This window comes from Mastomys coucha, unplaced genomic scaffold (assembly GCF_008632895.1).
Source record: "Mastomys coucha isolate ucsf_1 unplaced genomic scaffold, UCSF_Mcou_1 pScaffold14, whole genome shotgun sequence".
In the NCBI taxonomy this organism is placed as follows: Eukaryota; Metazoa; Chordata; class Mammalia; order Rodentia; family Muridae; genus Mastomys; species Mastomys coucha.
This window is the reverse complement of record NW_022196896.1, coordinates 68,569,329-68,592,518: the sequence shown is the minus strand read 5'-3', so window position 1 is coordinate 68,592,518 and position 23,190 is coordinate 68,569,329. Positions and strand designations below refer to the sequence as shown.

Below are 23,190 nucleotides of genomic sequence, written 5' to 3'. Positions count from 1 at the left end.
ATGAATTTGCAAATTGCTCTTTCTAAGTCTGTGTAGAATTGAGTCCGAATTTTGATGGGGATTCTATTGAATCTGTAGATTGCCTTCAGCAAGATGGCCATTTTTACTATATTAATCCTGCCAATCCTTGAGTATGGGAGATCTTTTCATCCTGAGGATGTTTCTTAAAGAGGTCATCTATACATAGTATGTGATCATGTATGGTGTAAACATGTAGCTTCACACACACTTTATGCCTCTGAAGTAATGGAACTGTTCCTGTTGGGTATTTTAGAAGTCTTGATTTAATTAGACTTGAAGAGTGCTACTCACTTCATGTTCAGTGGGCAATGTGTTTTCACCCATGTGTGGAAGCCCAAGTGCTACATGAGAGGCAAAGGACAGACTTTGAAGCCTCATTGCTTTTTCCCTCAGGATCAGAGACATGTTCAACTCAAACCAGTCTTTTGTACTGTGTTTTTACTGTAGAATTTAACATTCAGAATTTTTAAAAGCCATCTTAGGAGAGCATCAGAGACAAGGGCCTGAGATGTACCTGCATTTGGCTCTCCAAAAGTGAAAATAAATCGTTTTTTTTAAAAAAAAAATCGAATGACACAAAATGTCAGAGGCAGAGTCAAATTAGAAGTTACCTGACCTGGATGAAGTATTGAAGGTTTGACATGAGCTCACCCACCAGCCACCTCCTGGTAAGCTGCCATGTCCCAGTACTTGTGCACCACTGGCCCTATCTCAGTCATTGACAGACTACTACCTCATAGGCTTAACACAAATATGTTTCCTGCTTTCTTCTGGATTACAAGCTCCTTGGGTTCACTCATCTTGTTGCAATTTCTGTCTTTTGTGCTGCTTGGTGGATGCACCAATTCCTACTTTCAGTCACGAGTTTGCTACAGAATAGAGGTACAGTAGCAGCTGGGGGCCACCACTGCTGCCTCACGGGATTTAAGAGCTCATGCATGACTCTCTTGCCTTCAAACTGTGAAGGACAAAGGTAATAACCACCAGTGTCTCAGAAGAAGTGGCTTTTCCCAGCGTGTTCTCTAGTAAGCCAGTTTAGTTTCTGCATAGATAGCATCCCTCTGGTTCTACTTAGATGCGATAGGTTTGTCCTAGACTCTACCAGCCTGCACTACAGAGCCCATGTCTCCTTAGGTATATCTACGCTACTCATTTGGATTTTTAATTTTTATTCCCAAGATTCAAAATCTTTGACTGGTTGCCCAACTTTGGTTAGATCTAATACATGGATCTTGCTCTCCCTCCCATTCTTCATTCCTTCCTTCCTTGCTTCATTCCTTCCTCCCTCCCTTCTGTCCTTCCTGATTTACTGCTTTCTACAACACCCTGAAAAGGCAGAGGCAGACTTGCCCAATTATTCTACAAAACATAACATATATCCCCATTCCTTCCCCAGCTTTTCTTTACTGTCATTTTCCCTGCTGAAGACAATCCCCTAAGCCTTGGAACTGTCTTCCAAGACATCATTACTGGAGCTTCCATTCCTCCCAAGGGTCTTTCTAGACTCCTACAGTTTCTGGGAAATGTTGTTACCTCTGACCTGCAGTACACAGAAAGACCTGAAACCAGTTGGTACTTTGCTATTTTGTACTGGCTGCCTTTCCACTGAGTACTGTGTTTCCCCCAACAAGATAAGAAACTTCTTCCCAAAGGGAGACAGAAACAGTCTTTCCCTCCTCCATCCTTCCTCTACCTACCACACTGACAAGACTGTGTGGGGAGCTTGAAGGTGCTTTTATATGAAAGAACTGTTATTGGCAGAGTTGCACAGTCACGACCCTTCCAAACCTGTTTTCCTAACTACTCAACCCATCCAACGTACCGAACAGTGTTCTGCTCTAATTGTTGAAAGAGTGAAGCTCCATCGCAAATACTTTACTTTGGGGCAATGGGCAAAATGTCCAGTTTGATGAGTTCACTCTCAAGATACCAGAGCCATGTTGGAGCAAATGGCAAGGTAGAACCATAATCTCTGATCAGAAAGCCTTTATAGTCTTCAATTTCCTTTATATTACATCTTTTGGAACTAATTATAAGTTTACAGGTAGTCCATTTCAGTTAAACTCTCTAATTTTATCTGAGGTGATCTATACACAAAAAGGATTTGGAACTTTAATTTACATATGAATACATGTGTGTATTATAATGAGGTGTGTGAGTGATACAAATATCTCAAGTGTTGGCCCAAAGTTGAAGTGTATTTCAAGAAATTAAAATTTCAATGACAACTCTGTAATAAGTTACTAATAGGCCAAATGTGATGGCTGAGTACTCTCCAGCCTGTCACATGATCTAAGGTCCATTTGTTGTGATTATTTACATATATGTGCATGTGAGATTATGAATTAAACAATTTGAATTCAGATTTTAAATGTGTACGGATTCATTGGAGGTGTATAGAGCAAATTATGCAAACACAGTTGTTTATTCCATAAACTAGCATGCAAATGCTTTTTTAGGTAACACAAAGTATAGTTACTTTATATCATGAATTTCAGATAATTGTGTGATTTGCAGGGTCTAAATTGAGCAGCATAGAATGTTCCCCGTTTACCATCCATAAGTGAAATTCCACCCACAGCCCACAATAAGGTACCACCAAGATATATCATTAACTTCTGCCTTCAAAGACAGTTGTCCTTTACCAAGCCTAGCTACAGGTAGATAACAAGGAAACACTCAAGGAAGTTCCATGAATCTTAGAAAATTAGAACACTCCATGGCTACAGTAGGTTCTAGGCATGATGCTATGCATTACAGTGTAAGAGTACGTCAATTTGTCACTGACCACGTGGAAAGAGTAGGATGTGTCTGATATCTGGGAATTTGGACCATCTTTGGATTTAAAAATGTTTTCATAAAAATAACATAAAGGGTGAGCATGCAAATACTAGCTGAAAACAATTTTAATCTTTCAATTGTGATTCTAGTTTACCTAAGCCTTTGATAATAGCATGGTGAGTTTGCTCTGCAACTTCTAGGTTCAGTATTGCTTGTGCTTTCAGATACTTTTGTGCTAGAACTACTTCTCTTTAACCTGTCTGGATAAGCTTGTCACGATAAGGAAGGGGTGAATAGATGTAACACCGCTTTGCTCTGTTTGACTAATGTCCCTCAGTCTTTGACTCCTGGTGACAATGTTACGTTTGGCTCTAAGCATCATGATCCAGATTTTCACAACTTTTTGTATTCCACAACTTAGAAAAACCTTTTCTGGTAATACGACACTGGGATTGAGTCAAGAATCATCAGTAAAATGTCTCCATGTCTGTCCTCTGAAGGACTCTGTGGAGAAGACAGATAACTGTTTACACCATTACTCGAGCTGTTCCTAACAGCTCAGTGTGATACGAAATCAATTCTATGAGAGAAGTTACATTGGGGAGTTTATCTTTGCTATCATCTGGTAGCAAGCCTGGGAGACTATTCTGATGTTCCATGAGTATATGTTTTGAGGTATTTGTTTGGAAGTTCAGACATGGTCTACTACAGAAAACTAATAGGTTGTCCTGATCATACCCAAGCGCTTCCACTTAAACACATACCCACATGCTTTCTTTGTCTATCTCTTGCTTTCACTGGAGCATCCATCCATCTCTAGCCACAAAGCAGCTCGTGGCTGTGCCTCCTTAAGAGCAAGGGCACGAGGAGCCCTGGGTTCTCCCACTGCATTTGTACACTTTGAATTGTGAGGCATCCTGATCCCTTCTGAAATCCGACTCTGGAAAAACTCAGGGGGACCACTGAGCTAACTGGATGAGGCATTTTTTGGGTGGTAGAGAGAGCACATAAACTGATTGTCATTCTAAAAGCAACCCAACTTTCTCTTAGAAGGAATCCAGCAAGGTGTTCTTATTTCCTTCTAAGTTTTCTTTTGCATTAAATAGACTCACTCCAACAATTGCACATTCACAGGTCCATAATCTCCTCTAGCAAGGGTAAAATTTACATATAAATATAAGTCCCAGGGGAAAACCTGAAGTCTGAGGAAATTAGAATGAGTTATAAAATGTCTTCACTGTTATGGCAGTTCCTAGTTAAAATTTAATACTGAAAGTTAATGACCAATCACTGTTAATAAATAATAGAATGTATGAATTGAGTTCGGTTATTTGAGTACATTAACTTGCTGTCTGAAAAAAATATCCATCTTAGGAGCTGTACTAAAATTCTATGACTTATTAACTATCAAATTATTTTCTCCATAATAATGTCCACCTGAAGTTAATGCATGTCCTTTCAGATTAAAAAAAAAAAAAAACTTTCCTTTCCTTCAGGGATCTGCTTTTACAGTAAAATCTATCTAAGAGAACTATGTTTGCTCCTATGCACACTATGCACACTATCAAATGAGTCATGAATCTGAAAGGCATGAGCTGATAGGGGGAGGACTGAGGTTATGTGAAGTGAACATACTTTAATATGTCCACTTCAGTTTCATCTGCAAAGTGGTAAGACTGACTTCATAGGTTGTATAGTTGGGCAAGAGAGAACTGTTCATTAGGAGTTCATGGCTGTCATTCCTGAATCCCTCAGACAACATTAGTACAAACTAACCAGTTTCCCAATTCAGGATCGTGTGACTGTAAGTGCTGAAAAGAGAGATCTCTGAGGGTCCTGGGATCAGGGAAGGATCCGCCTCATCCATCTGACTTCTTGCCTGAGTTCAGAAGGCAAGGGGGAAGTGAATTCTGCTAAAGTTAATGCTGACTTTTAACTCTGTATGTGACAATTAAGAAATAATTAATGTAATTAGCGCTTTATGTATTTTTTAAAAAATCTGCCTGTGGGAACATGATGAGAGCCAGGAGTGTTCTCTGCCTATGAGCATGTTATGAGGGTCAGGGATGTGCTGCCTTAGTAGAAGAAAGAACACATGAGAAAAGATTTCTCTACAGCCATCAACAGCAGACAAACTGTTCCCAGAGAGAACATTCCTTAGTAAACATCACTTTACACATGTTGAACACTTTGTATATACTAATGGTTTCCCTTCTCACAGGGATCTGAGATATATTAAATTATTCTCAAAGACCATTACTTTAAAAAAAAAATCACAGTGCTAAGCCATCAGAGATACAATGGCCACAATCATGTTTCTGCTCTGTGACTTGTGCATTGTATTTTATGAAGGTACTGCCTGCACACTCTTTGGGGGCCCATTGCAAAATGAAAACAAGGAGCCAATAATACCCTATATATACACTAATAAAAACGGCAAATAAAATATGTGTTAAGAGCTTCAAGATCACAATATAAGCTCATTAATCAAAGTGAGGTGCTCCTACATTATAAAATATGCCCTCAATGTTCCACCCTTGCCCAGACAGCCGGTCTGTAGACCCTTCTCAGTGGCCAGCATTTTTTGAGTGATAATAATTGGTTGGTGGCTGCTGATCCAGCAAGATGGGATCTGCCCACTGAAAAGAGCAATGCAAAGTTCAACAGTTGAGACTTCCATCCTCATCTTCCAACCTCATAGAAGGGAAAGGGTAGAAGAAGAAATGGATAACCTGAAGAAGAAATTGGATCATGTCCAATGATGTAATCAACCTCTGGTCAATGATAGTATCCATCATGCCTGTGTAAAAGGAACCCAAAGGGGCAGATTCAGAGGGCTTTTGGATAGCTTGCATGTGGGGAGTTAATGTGTTGCAGAAGGTATAGAAGCTTCATGCTCTTCCCCCCATGTTTTGCCTGATACACCCCTTCATCTGTATCTTTTGCAGCATATGATACAAATACATATGAGCTCTGTGAGCTACTCCAGCAAGGAGAAGGTGTGGGGAAACTCTGATGAGTATGGTTCATTATTCCCTCTACATCCTTGGAGAGCTTTCTACTGTGTGAGTGGTAAGTGGTTCCCACATACTACATGATCTGTGATCTGTTCACTCACCACTGTGACTGCATCGTTGAGCAGGGACTCGCCAAAAACCAGGATATAGAGCTGTTCGTTGACGTGAATGTTCTCAAAGACAGCAAGCACAGCCACAGGGTCCACAGCTGAGATCAGGCTGCCGAAGAGCAGGTTCTGGAGCAGGGTGATGTCGCTGAGGCCAAACGCCTCAATCTGGCAGATGCCAAACAAAGACACCCCAATGCCGATGGAATTCCACAGTGTGCCTACCACAGCATACCAGAAAATGGTGCCAAAGTTCTCAAAGAAGGGGCGAGTTGGCATGAAGTAGCCAGCATCCAAAACAATGGGTGGCAGGAGGTATAGGAAAAACACATCTGTCTTCATTGCTGGGGGAGACTTCTCATCAACACCGAAGATAATCCCACCCAGTAGAAGCCCGACCATTATGAGAAGGCAGCTCTCCGGCACGATCGTGGGCAACTTGTGATAGAGATGGAAACCTGGTTAGGAGAAACACAGAGTCTGGGTTATACAGGAATCAAAGAGAAGGAATATTAGTTCCAATAGCAACAGTCGGTATAACTTCAGAATCTCCAAGATCACTATACTTGGCTTCCATATTGCAAAACAGCCCACTTTTAAAAAGTTACACTTAACAGTTTACATACATGCAGGAGATACTACTGAGGCATAAACTGAATTTTAAGCCAGAAATCAATTGCTATAAATAACTATTGTTTCCATGGCATCATGTGGGGGTTCCTTTATCTTTATTACGTTTTTCTAAACTACTGTATGGAAATGAAATAGAACTATGCGGTTTGTGTGTAGGTGTTGCACGTGCTCCCATATGTGCCGGTGCTCCTGTGCACTCAGCATTCCCTGCCTCTTCACCACAGCCTTCTGCTCAGGTGTCTTTGATGTTAGGAGCACACCAGGACAAGGACACAGCTATTGCTTTCCCATTTCTGGGAGGCACCTACACAAGCCCGAGGACACCTCTGGCAGCGTTCTCAGGAACGAGCTGTTCACATTTATTTTGTTGTTGTTGTTGTTTTAGTATGTTTCTTTGCTTGTTTGTTTGAGACAGGGTCTTTAACTTGCAAGGACATGTTAATTTGACGAGTGACACATCAGCTTCACCAGCTCTGACATGACAAGCATGTGCTAACACAGCCAGCATTTTTTTTTCCTGGATTCTATCAAATCTCATGTTTGGACAGCTATTTCTTAATTGTGATATTTCCCCAGCCCAAAACAATAAAATTTTATACTTAAAACAATTCAGCTCCATTCAGAACATCTTTGGATATCACATTTCATTCCATCCTACCCAAATCCCAGTAGGTAGACAAGGCAATTGTTTTTATGCTTTTAAGATCCAAAGTGATAACCAAGCCTCAAAGCCCTCCAGCCTCTCACCACAGTGGTTGGGTCAAGAGTCACCTTAAAAATGACTTCTGTTTTCTTTCTCTGCTGTTGATAAAAGATAGTAATTGCTTTATCCTTAATTTCAGGTCCTTTCATTTTAATACAGAATGTGTTAAATTTTTGAGATTTTTTTTCTTTTTAAGAAAAAAACAAGTAAATTCACTTAGAAGTGTTTGGTGGCACACACCTTCAATCCCAGTACTTGGGAGGCAGAGGCAGGAAGATCTCTGTGAGTTCAAGGCCACAAATGAGTCCAGGAGAGCCAAGATTGTTACACAAAGAAACCCTGGGGTGGGGGGACCAAAAGAGAACCCTTCCCGCCAGAAAAGGTGTGTTAAGTAACTGTTTTATGAAGAATATATACACACCACGAGCTCCGCCTTTGGAAGAGTTCCCAAACAAGTAGAGAAACAGGTGTATCTCTGAATTACTTCAGTCTAGGTCAAGTGAGTTCAAGTGACTATAGCTTTTTGCTGAAGAAAACATGCTCAAGGAGCCAGCACTGGGCAGACTTCAAAGACTAAACTCTTAGACAGGCATAGAGCCTCACCAGAGAGGAAGGGAAGGGAATAGCTATCTCTTACTCCATGCAGGAGCCCAGTGTGCCTTTGAGATAGAGAACACCCAAGAAGTGGCTGTCACAGAATAAATGGGAGGGGCACACTCACTGAGCAAGCGCTGAGCAAGCACGTGAGCACTGAACGTGACTTATCCCACGGAGATCAACTGAAGGGTTTTCAGGAGAGCCTATGATTGCAAGTTAACAGTACATCACCCTGAGATACTTCAAGTTTTAGAATCCAAGCAGAATATGAAAAGGCTGTATCTGTAGCTGAGCCCACTTCAATATAACAGACTGCAGAGGAGGGGACTTTGAGAGGGGATTGGGACCGTGACACTTAAACTGTGAACTGGACACACTGGGCAGCCTCAGCAATGATGCTCAGTTAAAGCCAGCATGGCAGCAACAGGAAACATCAGGACACTGTGGCAAAAGCTGTACTGGTACAAAGATGATCAGAAAGTCAACATAGTAGTGGAAAGGGGGGTCTAGATGCCAGGCACATCTGTGGTGCTCTTCTGAGGACCACGTGTGTAAGATGCAGGTGCATCTGATGGCGCCCTCCGGAAGACCGCATGTGTGCCTCTCTACCACTGCAGTGACAGGGTGATGGAGATGCTGCCCTTTGACATCACACCCCTCAGGACTGACAGCTGTTTCCTCACTGTTCTCACCTCTACACCTCCTTTCTCTCCATAGACCCTGGCAATATGGTCTGCCTGCCCTCCATAGCGAGACTTGTTCAAATAGGAAGACTGCTCTGATCTTTGAGAACCCCAGAGGTCGACTCTCAACCTGTAGCTGAAGGATGGCAGACACCTCCTTCTCTCAGGGTTCCAAAGAGAAATTTGTTCTTGCTCCTGGGATCCACTTTCCTGCTGCGTGAGACCCACGAGTTCTGAGATCTACTTGCTCTGCGGGTTTGTAACAGGAAGAACTGCTCACAGTTGACATCGAATGGCCTGCCTGAGAGGCCTAGGATTGGGACTCTCTGATTTCTCCCAATCATCAAATAGCTCAGAGATTCCTGGGGTTTTGTTTGTTGGTTTTGTTTTGGGAGGGGGGTGTTTGTTTGTTTTTATTTGTGTGTGTGCACGCCCCATCTTTGGAGTTCCTGTTTGTTTTGCTTTGCTTTGGATCCTCACTCCCACACAGTGACCCCTCTACCTTGTTCAAGTTGCTTTCCCCATGTAAAGAAGGCTTTCTTCCGTTCGCCCTTCACTAGCTCACTTCATTTGTGAAAAGGATAAGGCGGGAAGTCCTTTGGAGACAGGAGACTTGCAGATCTGTGTTCACTCTGAGCTAAAAAAGAGCCCTCCTTCAGTGTTTGGGAGACTCCATCCCTCCTCCCTTCCCTTCTGCCTTCTGCCACATGAGACTATCATCTCACCGCTAGAGACCACCTAACAGCATTCAAAACCACGAGAAAAGAAATGCCTTTTCCTTTTAATTGCTCAGTCTATGGTATTGTTGCAGCACCAGGAATGGTCTAAGACAGAAAGGTAGCAAAATTATAGGAAGGGTGTATGGACATGCCGGAATACATTCCCAGAGACCCACTGCCAGGATTGTTTTAATAAGCAAAACTCTCCTACAAACAGCAATTTAATCTGGAAGAATATAAAATAGTAATTTCTACACAATAAAGTGAACATCTGTATGTGGAGTATTCAAATGACCTATTGTGGGTTGTTTTATTACTGCAGCCCGGCAGGCTGGAGTCCTAAGTGGAATTAATGTAGCCAGTGGGTGCAGCTGTCCCCTGCTCATGGCCTCTGGCCTACTGACCTCATTGTGAAATGGAATGAGAAGTCCTCCAAAACCCCATCTCCCCACATGCTGCCTCCTTTCACAGCCAGCCTTTCCTGTATGATAAAAACATGCCAGCAGCAGCCTCTTGGGGAACCCAGGATCCAAGCACAATCCATTGCCTCCTGGAACTCAGCCCTAGGCATGGGCCTTCAAAGTTGCTACACTGGACTACCACTGTGCCAGTTCCTTGTGCACTTCCCGCGGCCCCCCACTAACCTTCCCTCCACCTCCCACTCCCCCCACCCCCGCCACTTCCGGAACTCTCTCATGTAGGACTGTCGTTGTGTGACTAGTGTTCCCAGGCTCTTCTCACTCATTGGTGAGATAGTGAAATATATACCTCCCAGGTACAAATCCTCAGCGATAACTGGGTTACTTACAGCATGGCAACTGTCCATATGCAACATGGCTAGTGCCCCGAATTGTAGCTGCCTCCTTCACTTTGTAGGAAACAGCCAGAGAAAACACTTGTAATGATATGCACACATCATGAAACCTACCAGCAAAGCATCGCTGGAGGAGGCCTGCTTTCAGAGACACCCACTCCTGTCCCTGATGTTTCCTTTCCCTTCCCTAACTCCGCCTCTAGGAGACAGAGGGTTCTCTCACACTCCAGAGGGAAGTTCTCCCTTAGAAGGAAAGCACCTCCTAAGGCCTCTGAATGGAGGATGGGAAATGACACGTGGGCTGAAGGAAGGGACTAGAGACAGAGATGGTGTCTATATATATATATATATATATCCCAGACAGGAATGCCTGTCAATTCTAGCAAAGTGCCAGGTTCTCACCAAAACCTCAGCCAATAGGAAACAGAGGCAGAGAAGCAAACAGAGCTCAGGGAGCAATGAAGGAGGCAATCAAAACACAAGGAGGCGGAAGGATAAGCTCAGCCAATAGGAAACAGAGACAGAGAAGCAAACAGATTAAAGAAAGGAGGCAATCAGGACACCAGACCAATGGGGTGAAGGCCCAAGGGGGAGGGAGGATCTATGCAAATATGTGCATGAGAAGAAAAAAAATCAACCAAAGGTGAAATCCAGATCGCGGGCAGCATCTGATGGGAACACCTGTGAGTCAGTTGGGAAATTGTATAAATGTTCATGTCTGTCAAAATGGATTGAGTGACTGTTTCCTGAAATAGGGCAGTAGCTACTGAATCTGTCCCGCTGTTCCATGATCAAGATGGGATTAAGTGAAGGGCTGTCACAGGAGTCCTCAGCTTAGTGCCCTGCAGGACACTAAGCAGAGCCTTGTGACTCCAAGGTAGACAAGACATTGTGTTCCCACATCTGTGCTTCAGTGAGCACTTGGAATCAGCTGACCACCAAAATGGATAGTTCCTTATAGTTTTGTTTTTTTAACTGATTTCTTGAATATCAGTCACACACACACAAATAATCACCATTCACGATCTGTGCATGTTTGTTTCTCTCTCTGGGTATTTTGTGAAGGTGAAATTAACTTTAGTAGACAGAAGTTACTGTGCCTGAATGTTCAGTCCTCCTAGCATTAGGAAGAAATGTACCAAGCACTGGAGAGGAAAAACTGCTTTTTTTTTTTTTTTTTTTAGGCTGATATGAACTACTATAGAAATAATACTGTGCAGTTCGGAGAGTGGCCAAGATTTTCAGCCGAGTGCCAGAGAGTAAATAGTTTTAGCAAGTAGGCTGTATTTTAGTTTGTCTTCGGAGTGCTAGTGAAGCAATGCATTATGGGTAACAGCAAAGTGGATTCCTGTGCCCATGTTTCAATGAAGCTTTTATTCATGAACTTTGAAACTAGACTCCCATACAGTTTCACATGCTGCCATGTTCTTATTTAAATTTGGTTTTGATCATTTAGAAATAATCCTGAGGCCACGGGCCATACAAACCCAACCCATGGAGCATCTGTGGGCTGCAGGCTCCTATGCGCTTACCTACCAAGGTGCAGGCTGTTTGTAGTTCCTGCTAACTTCTGTTTATTGTTTGAGGGATATCGTATTTCTTTTCATTCAATTTTTATTACCAGCATATAAAACTCTGCAATGATAGTGCTTTAAATTTTTATTGTTTTATTTTTATTGTAACAAATCTCAGTAGGAGGACAGAAGCATGCTCACATAAATGTAAAATACTCCTCCCCAAGAGTGACATGAATTTAATCTCTCTCTCTACATATAAGTCTAGAAATAAACTGAGCTTAAAAACTCAACATCTGCATAAAAATAAAATCACTAAGATTAATTTGCTATATTTTCTCACTGTAGCTACCATAACCTGTTTTATCAAATTCTCGGAAGAGGGCAAAGAAAAAGTACAGGAAGCTTCAGATAGTAGGGTCCACCAAAGAGAAACAATGTAAAAGTCAGAATCAGAGAAAAGCGTAGAAAATAAACCTAAAAACAACAACAAAATAAAAACCAACCAGGCAAGGTGGGTTTTTACACACACACACACACACACACACACACACACACGCCCTGCTCAAGGGAGACAAGGGATCAGCAGAAAGCAGTTGAGACTCTCTGGGTTGCTGCATTAGCATCTATTGGATGAACAACTATTTGCCAAGTCTGAGTTAAGCACAGACCAATCACATGTAGGCACCAAGGTGGTACTGTGCAGTGATCATGCCTGCCTGGCCCAGTCCTGGGGCCTGGGGCTGGCTATCCTCAGACTCAGTAAGGGTCTATGTAAGTCATGCCTACCTAATTTGGGGAAAAAGAGAAGAACATGGAATAAGTACTATAGAAGCTTGTTTTCAGGTATTGAGAGAAACAAGCAAGGCCGTCTAAACCTAAAATACGTTTATATCTCCATTTCGATGGCAACTAAATACATACCTCTGGAAACAGAAGTGCAGTAAGCAATTGGCCAGACATAACAGACAGAAAATAGTAGCATTATTTTTAATCAGATATCCCAACAAATTCTTATAATATAATTCAAGTAAAAGCTGAGTAGAGTGTATTTCTGAAAGTAAATCATATCAAACTACTAATCCAAATAGTTAAGACATGAAACAAGTAATATACAGAATACATAGAATTCAGTAAATAAAGAAGGATTAATTTAAAATATATTAAAGATATATTTCATTAAAATATATCTTTTTATTTAAAATAAAGATATTTTATTAAAGATAATAAAAATTACAGATATATTAAAAAAACATACTACCAGGCATGGAGACTTGTCATAACATTTAGTCATAAATCAAAGCTGAAAGAGTAATTTAACAATCACCTTCAAACACAATTTAGCTCTATGTACACAGGCTTTCTTCTCATTGAATGTTACACCTATTGGGTTCACAGAGCACTGATCATAATAAAATTATTGCAAACTTTGAAAATAGAAATGAAGTGTCAAACATTGTTGAAATCACCTAGAGTAGAACTCAGACGCGTCTTAATTTTCCCAGATGACTTGGCCACTTAAAGGAAAAGGAAAGCTAATGAATTCCTGCCCAGGATGGACTTTGGAAAGGTACAAAGACAAGACTTGGTCCCTTAATTATAGATTTATTGAGCATCTTCTGTCAGTGAGGGTTGGATGAGTTAGACCAAGGGTATACCTTGTATTCAGAGAACATATCTCTAGTCCAGTAGATAAGATGTGCCCATAATAACTGATGATGGAAGAGAAACAATGATTAATGTCATCATAGAGGAGGTACAATAGGTACCAGAGAAATGGAAGTGAGAAGCAAGTCCAATGAGGACACACAAGAAAACTTCATGAGTGAAGGTGACATTAAGATGTGTTGATGAGGATTTTTTAAATTCCTCTAATAATGAAGCAGAAAGGGAGGCTCAGAGAGAGAGTAGGTCCAGAAGGACGTGCTGTGACTCGTTTGGAGGAAAGTAAAACTGTAATCCAGCAGCAAGGATCTACACTGCTCAGAATGTAAGGAACACCTGTTGACCCACCTCTCTACCAAGGCAAGAGGAAACCGGTAAAGAGATCTTGGCATTACCTCATGTTTATACATGGAAAAAAAAAACAGAAAGAAGTCACTTTCAAGAGACTGGAATTTAGAAATAAGAAGATCAGCCTGGCAGTGGTGGCATACGCCTTTAATCCCAGCACCTAGGAGGCAGAGATAGGCAGATTTCTGAGTTTGAGGCCAGCCTGGTCTACAGAGTGAGTTCCAGGACAGCCAGGGCTACACAGAGAAACCCTGTCTCAAAAAACCAACCAACCAAAACAAAACAAAGCAAAACAAACAAAAAATAAAGAGAAAGAAAAGAAATAAGAAGATCGAAACACCCAAAGAGGCAAAACAAATGAATATGATTAACCATCAGTGTAAGATGCTTAGCATAGCCCGGACTACACATAGCCCTGTCCACAATGCTGTGGAAGATGGTCTAAACACAAGGAGGAGTTAATGACAGATGAGCACTTAGTAATAACAAGGATTTCTATTTCTTCATATACTGTGCTATTAGGATTGAAAAGTCATAGAATATTGCACTGGGGACATTTACTATGGTTTTGTGTGTGGTAGGAAGAAACTGGAGGAAGCAGAAATTATTACCACATAAAATTATTTTTGTTTCATCTAATCTACATTTCTTGTGACCCTTCAAACACTAGTCATTACGGCTGGCAGAAGGGGAGTAGTGGCCATCCAATGGTAAGACACAAAAGTTAAATAACTGCACAAAAGTGGGTGATAATGGGGACATAGAGGAAAGAAGGGAAATATGAGGGAGTCCTTTTCATGGATACTTCATATCTCTGTAGTCCAGGAGAGACAAAAATCCTAAGTGAAGTAAAGGAGTCAATACATAGTACAAGTTCTTTCCAAAACATGAATGAAAAGAACAAGAACAAGAACAAAGAGGTCTTGGGCTGGGAGACTTCTGGTTGACCAGGCCAGTCTGGCAGGAGCTCAGAGAGTGAAGGAGAGCCAGTAGAAAGAAAAGAACAAGCAAATTCCAGAACATGCCAATTCTGGGGCTAGGAGAAGATTTTGGATCTGTTCTGAGAATAATGTGGAGACCTAGGAGGCTTGTGAACAGAGGCAGGTATGGCTAGATTCATGATTGTAAAGGTCATTCAGCTGCTGTCAGCGCATTTTTGAACAGTTGAGAAGTGGCCCTTATGAAAAGGAAGGTGTGCATGAGAGAGAATCAGATCAATGAGTTTGGATATTGTTGCTCCAATGATGCCAGCCTGGAGAGTCCTGAAGGGGCGGGGGTGGCCAAGGAAGGATTTACAGTTTTGGCTTTACCAACTAATTATTGAGTAGGTTATTATTGAGATGGAGAACAACAGGAAGAGAGGCAGAAATGCCAACCAGAATGTTCTTAAACAGCATCACTCTGCTTAAAGATTTACCTAGAATAAAAAGCAGGCAGTATGTATAGAACACTATGGAAGAGCCATGGCTTCCCAAAGATGTGATGTCACACTTGTTATGAATCACTGCCATACACACTACCATCTGGTTTTATTGCACCATGAATGAATCATAAGAATGAAACTATAAACCCAGATAGTGGCCCATAAAGACAGAAGAATGTCTCATAAAGAAAGAGGCCAGATACCAATGAGGACAGACAGCATAACTTAATTGGTGTTACAGAATCGTGTAGATAGCAAGATGTAACAAAAACACACAGAGACGTTTCTTTTATAGTTCAACTGTAAAAAGAACTGTACTCTGAGTGGAGTGCAGTTGTCCACACCTGTAATCGCAGCACTTGGGAGGAGAAGGCAGGAGGATCAGCATCTCCAGGTCAACCTCAGCCACATAGAAAGTTCAAGGCTAGCCTAGGCTACATGAGATTGATCTCAAAATAGCAAACAACAAAACTCCCAGGTGGTCATAATTTAAGAGGTAGAAGACTGTCAATGTGAAGAACATAAAAAATATTAAGGTAGGAGATGTTTAGGCCTTTGAACTAGCACCAACACACACATGTAGATCAGTAGACTAGAACCGAAGACTCAAATGTAAACAGCTTCAACCACCTCATTTTTGACAAAGATGCTGAAAGTATATAGTGCAGGAAATAAAGCCTCCTTGACAAATGATGCTGGAACTGAATGTTTGTACATTGAAGAATAAAAAGTATGTCTTGGTCTCACACTCTATGAATATGAGAATAAAATGGATCAGGGACTTTAATGTAAGACCTGATACTCTGAAACTGCTAAGAAGAGTTGGGGAGAAGACTTCAGCACACAGGTGTGGGCAAGCATTGTCTGAACAGGATGTCAGCCGCTCAAGCAATAGCCAACAGTAGAGAGGTGAAACTTCATGGTAGGAAGCAATCCAGCAAAGAGGTAGCCTCTCTCAGGGGATGCAGAGCTAGAGTACACAAAGCCCAAAACTCTAAACAGCAAAAAGGGACAACACAACAAGCAGGCTAATGAGAGGAACAGACTGTTCTCAAACGATCAAAGGAATGCAAGGGAAAACTGCATTAGGATTGAATTGCACTCAGTCAGAATGGCAGTCACCATGAAAACACAAAATACTCAAGTGTTGCCCTTACCAGGAGGATGTCTGAGGGAAACCCTTTTACATACTGTACTTCAGGGCAGGGTTTGTAAAGTAGCCCAGCCACTATGAAAATCAGCAAGGGAGTTCCTCAAACATTAAAACAAAACCTGCTATGTGACCCAGCTATGGCACTCCTGTGCATACTCCCGAAGAGCTTCAAGTCAACCCTTCACAGATACTTACACAAGTGTGTTTACTGTATCAGGACTCACATTAACTTATGGGACATATGCAAGACAGACTCTTCACAATTCTCTTGTCCAGATAAAGCAGACCAGTGTTAGGTCTTTGAGTGTCTGTCCCCACTGGCATTTCCTGGCTACTGGCTTTTTCAGGTGAGACTTAAAAACATTAGAAAGAAAATAAATGCAAAAAAAAAAAATTCACAAACAAACATAGAAGGAAATGCCTCCCATACTAACATCTGATTTTATTGTGCCTTTAATGACTCATTAGAATGAAACTGCAAGTCCAGATAAGGGGACATCAACAGAAGACTAGATGGAGAAAATAGAATTTATTCTCATGGTGTGGCTTTGTTTTTGGCCATTAGAAGAACAAAATTATATTGTTTATAAGAAAATGAATGCAATAGGAGATAATAATAAGTGAATTAAAAGTCACTCTCAGGGAAAAAAATGTTGCAGGTTTTTTCCTCAGTCAGTTCTGAGTTCTGATCTCAATAGATATATGAAGTCAAATATTGCACAAATAACAAAAAATAGGAATTATATTGTTACAGAAGTGTCTAACATACAGCCCTTAGCATACATGTGGCCTGGGGTAGCTATGAATTCACTCAATGCAAAATGATAAAAGTTATTTAAAACACTACCAGATTTATTTATTTATTTATTTATTTATTTATTGTAAACCAGTTGCGTGTTTCTTGGACATGGACATTGTAGATGACAACGTATCAAAGAACTCAGAAGGTTGGAGAACCCTGTCAAGGGAGCAGAGGGGAGTAATGGGCAGGAGTGGGAGATGGAGAAAGGGAGTCAAGGACCTGGGGACTACGCTCAAAGTACATTATGTACTTGCATGAAGCAGTCTCATGTAATTCTAGTAAAATTAAAATAAATACAAACAAAAAATTAATGAAAATAAAAAATTTTAAATGATGGTAATATTTAAGCTCATCTTACTAAAAGTCTAGAGAAAATGAAGGGTAAGAAAATTAGGGTTAAACGAAGATGTACAGATTTCTATCCCCAGTAAGATGGAATACATATTTCTCTTCTTCTCATTTGTAGTACCTGAAAATTCCAGACCATAACCATGAAGCAAAATGGGTGGGGATGATGGAAGAATAAAAAATCCTGGCTCCAACTCCAGGTCTGGAGAAGGGCAGAGCCCTGAGGGGTTTTGTAGGTGCTTCCTAGCACCAACCTGAACCCAGTGCCACACCTGAGTTCCCTGTGGAGCGTCGGTGTTCTTACCCACTGAGCCATCAGTTCAGCCTCTTGTTTGTGGAGTTTTTGGTATTAATTTTTTCCTTCTAATATCTTTTACACTCAAACTAAAGAAGCCAGTAGACAGGATATCCCAGTGGATAGAAACAACCAAAGACCTAACACAAATCTGCTTTATCTAGACAAGAGACCTAGAAAGAATCCACCTAGCAGGAAAGAAAAGTTTCAAATACTAATGGCTCTACTGTAGCCAAACACGACAGAAGAAACTGTGGTCTTACCCTAGCAGGTCGTCTAGATCCCACTCTCACAGGAATTCTGGAAAACCTTGGCCTGGCTCTTCATGCATCAGAAAGGTGGGATGTGGGATTCTCTTTTCTCCTGCATGGCAATGATCCCTCCCTAGTCTGTAAAACCAATTCTGAGGACATTAATTACAGGACTATACTCCACTCCCAGCCCCTGCCTGAGAAAAGGAAGGAAGGTGCAGCACCCCCTCGCCCCCGAGCTGTGAAAGATGGAAAAGACAACCCTGACATCAAATTAGTTCATTAAAATCAGGATAGCCAATTTTATATGGTATATCACTATGAAGAAAACAATCATTTGTATTCCTTCCCATTGTTATAAAATAACGGTGTAGATGCAATATTAAATATTGATTTAACTGCATAAACACTGCTAAACAAGCAGTTGGAAGAGAGGATGCTTTGCTCGGATGGGTATTTGCTGGTAAGCAGGAGGATGTACTAAACCAAGAAAAAGAAACAAAACAAAACAAAATGTAACCCTGACTGATCTGTTGACAGAGTGAGCCAAGCCTCTTTAAGGTATTTTGGAATCCGTTTTGAAATGTGTGCAGCATGGCCTATTTAAAAGGGCGAAAGAAGACTTGAGAACTGTTGACAATTCAAAGGAAAATGTAATTTATAAAAATATACAGAGCAAAATGAGAAGAAACAGGGAAATGTTTGAGTAGATTATAATAGGATGCTGTAATAGTCCCGCCTCCCACAGCACAGCACCTGTGTTATTCTCTTGCTCTTCCTTAAATTTATAAGAGTGTTCAATGAAAAAAAGAACACAAGAATAGTTACAAACTAAGAAGTTTATAAATACAAAATTCGTTGATCTTTCTCTGGAGCTAAAGGCAATTGCCTCCTTTTAGCAAAAGAAGCTGTTCCTTTTAGAGTAAAGCAACAGCTTCTATCTTCTTTTTTTTTTTTTTTTTTTTTTTTTTTTGGTTTTTTTGAGACAGGGTTTCTCTGTGTAGCCTTGGCTGTCCTGGAACTCACTCTGTAGACCAGGCTGGCCTCGAACTCAGAAATCCGCCTGCCTCTGCCTCCCAAGTGCTGGGGTTAAAGGCGTGCGCCACCACAGCCCGGCTAGCTTCTCTCTTCTTAACTGCATACTGGAAAGTGCAGTTTATTTTTTGTCAGTGTTGACTTGGCTGTCAAACAATTCCCATTCACCTTGAGGGCACTCACATCCCACAGCATAGGCTTAGAACCCTCTAATATAACCATGTATGAAATCACAGAATTGATGAAGCCCCTGTGTTTTGGATTTTTGTTTATTCATTTTTCACTTCAGGGGGCTATGAAAGGCTACACATTCAGTGGAAACCAGACTTTGAATATTGATCTTTTTCTGAGCCGTACGGCCTAGTTTTCTCCTGTGAACATCTGATATTCAGTTCTCACTCAGCTATGTGGTCACAAGGGGAAACAACCAAGACTCCAGTTTCATTGTTCTCAACTTGTGTGTCATGAAAACTCTATCTCTAAAAATATTTACATTAGGATTCATAGCATTAGAAAAATTACAGTTACAAAGTAGCAATGAAATAATTTTGTGGTTGGGGATCACCACAACAAGAGGAACTATATTAAAGGGTCACAGCATTAGGAAGGTTGAGAACCACAGCTCTGTTTGCTACATGTTCTTAAGCTATGTTAGTCCATGGGTTTATTAATTGTGTTTTGAATTAATGATATTTTCAATTTAGCATTAACTTATTGGGAACTAATGCACTGTAAATTGAGCATCTGCAATAAGAACAAAATTTCAAGTCACATGACACATCTTAGGCTAGTTTATAACCTGTCATGCTACAGTGGACTGCTCGACCACACTTCTTAGTCTATGGAGCAGTTCCACAAACAAGCTCATCTTTAGAAATTGAGAGATTTCTTACTGATAATTTCCTACATGTCTCCCTGAAAAAAAATAAATCAGCAGAATTGGGCCTGTCTTCTATCACACACCCCACACTCACTTCTGTAAGATGTCAATCATCGAGAGCTGAGCAGTGGTACCCGTTAGCCAGGTAAGGGTTTAGATGGTTCGACAGATCATCTGCTTGCACTCCTTTCTCCCCTCTCCCACCCTGAAGAGAACAAAGAGAGCCACCTAGGAGGCTCCTGCTGGCTGAATTGTGTCTAAACTGAAGTTTGAGAAAAACAAGCATTACAAAGTGTTCTGGCTGTGATCCGGGCTGGCGTTGGGCAAACCCTACCATTTTTCTCTCTGTTCTTTTTAGAGCCCTAATCTTCATTTTTTCAGGAATGAAGCTTAGTCTCTGCCATTTCATGACTTATCAGACAGACTTCCATCTCAGCACCCTGAACATGTATGAGACACCTGCTCATAGCTCTAGGTGTCTCTCTCCAGACTCAGGTCTGTAGCTATAACTGATTGCGCTCTATCAATAGATGAGGCCACCGCAGGTCCAGGGTACAACACAGTTATTGAAGTTCACATCAATGAGATTAGAGGACTTCTTCAGTGAACAGCCATCCTGGCACCCCAACTTCATGTACAACAGCAGAAACCTAATCTGATTACAGAGTCAGGGCTGGAAACAGAGTTTGACTCATGCTCTTGTTTAATTATTGGCTGCATTTAATACTTTCTTTAATCTCAGACTATTATTTGCAGTCAAGGTAATTAGAAAAAGTTAGGTCAAATCTTGGAAGAATATTTTTTGTTTACATAGAGCTTGGTCCAATGGACTAAGCATCTATAAAATGAGTCAGAAAAAAAAATCAGTAGATTTCCTCCAATATTTATAACTGGAAATTTTATATTTAGTGTTTCAAACAGAAACTTGGTCATTCTCTTCACAGAATCAAAATCTTTTGAATATGGAACATATAAAGGTAAATACACACACACACACATGTCCACTTGCACACACATACATATATACACAGAGAGAAACAGGGAAAGGGGTTGGGGAGAGACAGAGAAAAACTATAAAGCCTTACACTTCTCTGGTTCATATGCTTTATGTAATTCTCTGAATTCATAACTGATAGAGTGCTTCCTCTATGACAGAGGTGGCCAAAGATGTTGCTTTCAGCAATTCAATTTGGACAAAAATTGAAAACATGCTCTGTTTGCCCTCTAAGAACAGGGAACTCTTGTTCATACACCGAGATTTTGAAAATACTCTGCCTTGAGTTGTAACAGGAGAGGGGTGCTGGGTATAACGCCTAATACTGAATACATCAGCTCATAGGGAACTTAAGCAGGAGCCCCCAAGGCCAGGATATCTTCTGGCACCCACTGCTCAAGTCAGTTCTGGGCAAGAAGTACCAGATGAAGCTCCCCTATGGGCTAAGGATGCTGAACATAACCAAAGCACACTGTAAAAGGAAGAGTTTCATGGCTGGAGTCCCTCTCTCATAACGTAACAGCAAGGCATCACTCTAGTCCAAACCTAAGGATGTTTCAATGAAGTGACAACAGAGTTTTCCAGGCAGCATCAGTGCTGATTTCTAGGCACACATGAGAGCAGCAATGATGGTTAATCTTTATTATCAGTTTGCCTGGGTTTGAAGTGACCTAGGAGATGCATTCTGGGGATGTCTGTGAGTACTTATAGAAGATTAACTCAGGATGCAAAGAGCCATCCCGAATGTGGGTAACACTATCCCATGAGCTCGGGTCCTAGAATATTAAAAAAGGAAGAAAAGAGGAATCAAGTTCAAGACCATTCATCACTCTGCTTCCTGTGGACATTATACAGCAGCCATCTTGCTACCACGTCTTCTCTAGAAGACACAGCTCTGGGTGTGTCTGTGAGGACATTTCCAGAGATGTGTCACTCAAAGGGGAAAACCCATCCTGGATGGGAATGATGCCATCTCATGGGCTGGGGACACGGACTTAGTAAAAATGTGAAAGACAGAAGGAGGAAGCTAGCTGCATAGGAGTGTCCACGCCCCAGCTTTCCTGACAGTGGGTACAACGTGACCAGACAGTGGGTACAACGTGACCAGCCACTTCCACCCCCCCCCACACACACACTGCTTTGCTACCCTACCAGCATAGACTATGCTCCCTACTCCAAACAATGATCCCCCAAAAGCCTTTCCCTCATTAAGTTGCTCTTGTCAAGAGTTCTGTCCCAGCCCTTAGGATAGCACCTAAAGGAACAGCTAACAAATATATCTCCACAGGTGCTCGTTTATTTTGTATCTTGTACAAAGTAAACTGATTTCTTCCCTCTCAACCTAAGAAAGCAAGCTAAGCTTCCCGCTGAAGGACAGAGGAGGTGTAACACAGAAACCTATGAACAAAGGAGCATTTGGCTTCTCTGTCAACCACGGGACTCACTTTTAATTTAAGGTAATTAGTAGTTCTGAACTTTGTATGAAATGCAAACCAATTAAGTACCTAGATAGGGTGGCCACTTCCTGCTGATGGGCATCATCTCAAATTAATCTACTCATGAGCGAGGCGTGAGGAAGGCTGTAAGGGCCATCTTCTGCTTTGAAAGACGGCCAATGTTTTCCGCTAGCATACTCAGACCTCAGCATTCAGCAGAAGAGCATCGATTCTGTTACCATCCTGGGAACTATGGACCATTCTCTGAGAACACAGCACAGTGAAAGTGAAATACACAAGAGACACCTTTAAGGAAGCCTGGTAATTAAAAACAGCTGAGTGCTGTCACACTCTAATTCAGCTCCAGAAAATAACAGTAATGACCCTGGACAGTTTGCAAAGTTTTCTGTACATATCCTCTCTGAGTGTGAAATGTGCACTTCTTCAGGAGGAGAAAAGTAATCCGTGGGTGCCTAGGGAATTTCTCTTATAGCCAGGTGGGAAACGAGATCCTGCTGTTGAAATGGAGAGTGCTGCCCTTGGACACGCTAAGTATTCTTACTTAGAAAAGTACCGATCTTAAGTTTCATGGGAGAAGTCCGAGTAGAGGTCACTCAACTTGTGGGGAACCTGTTGACACATTTTTATATTCTCTAAGTTGCTCCTCCTGTTCTAGGCCCCGCCCAAGGTGTATTTTGCATCCCCGCCCCGACTCCACACATTTTAGAAATGCCATTGGACAAAGGAGTTTAATAAAAGAGTTCAACCGGCAAAGATTCTTCCCAGGTGACCCTTTCCAGTGCAGAGCCATTTTTTTTTTTTTTTTTTTTTTTTTTGGATGGAATGATAGAGTTCTGGTGTGGTTAAGTTCCATCTACTCTTTCTGAATCCGCCCTTTGCACAGTTTAGCCAAGGGGAGGAGTTCGACCGGTAGGAACAGGACCTAGGTGTGCTTTAAGCTGAATTAAAAA

At 41.4% G+C, this 23,190-nt stretch overlaps 1 protein-coding gene across 1 annotated transcript in view; it reads right to left on the bottom strand.

Annotated features, from left to right (window-relative positions):
• Slc9a2 (solute carrier family 9 member A2) overlaps positions 1-23,190 on the bottom strand; it is an 84,092-nt gene that overhangs the window by 45,551 nt on the left and 15,351 nt on the right. The window contains exon 2 of the mRNA XM_031367340.1: positions 5,921-6,384. Within this exon, the coding sequence (XP_031223200.1) occupies positions 5,921-6,384 (464 nt within the window). The remainder of the gene's footprint in view (positions 1-5,920; positions 6,385-23,190) is intronic.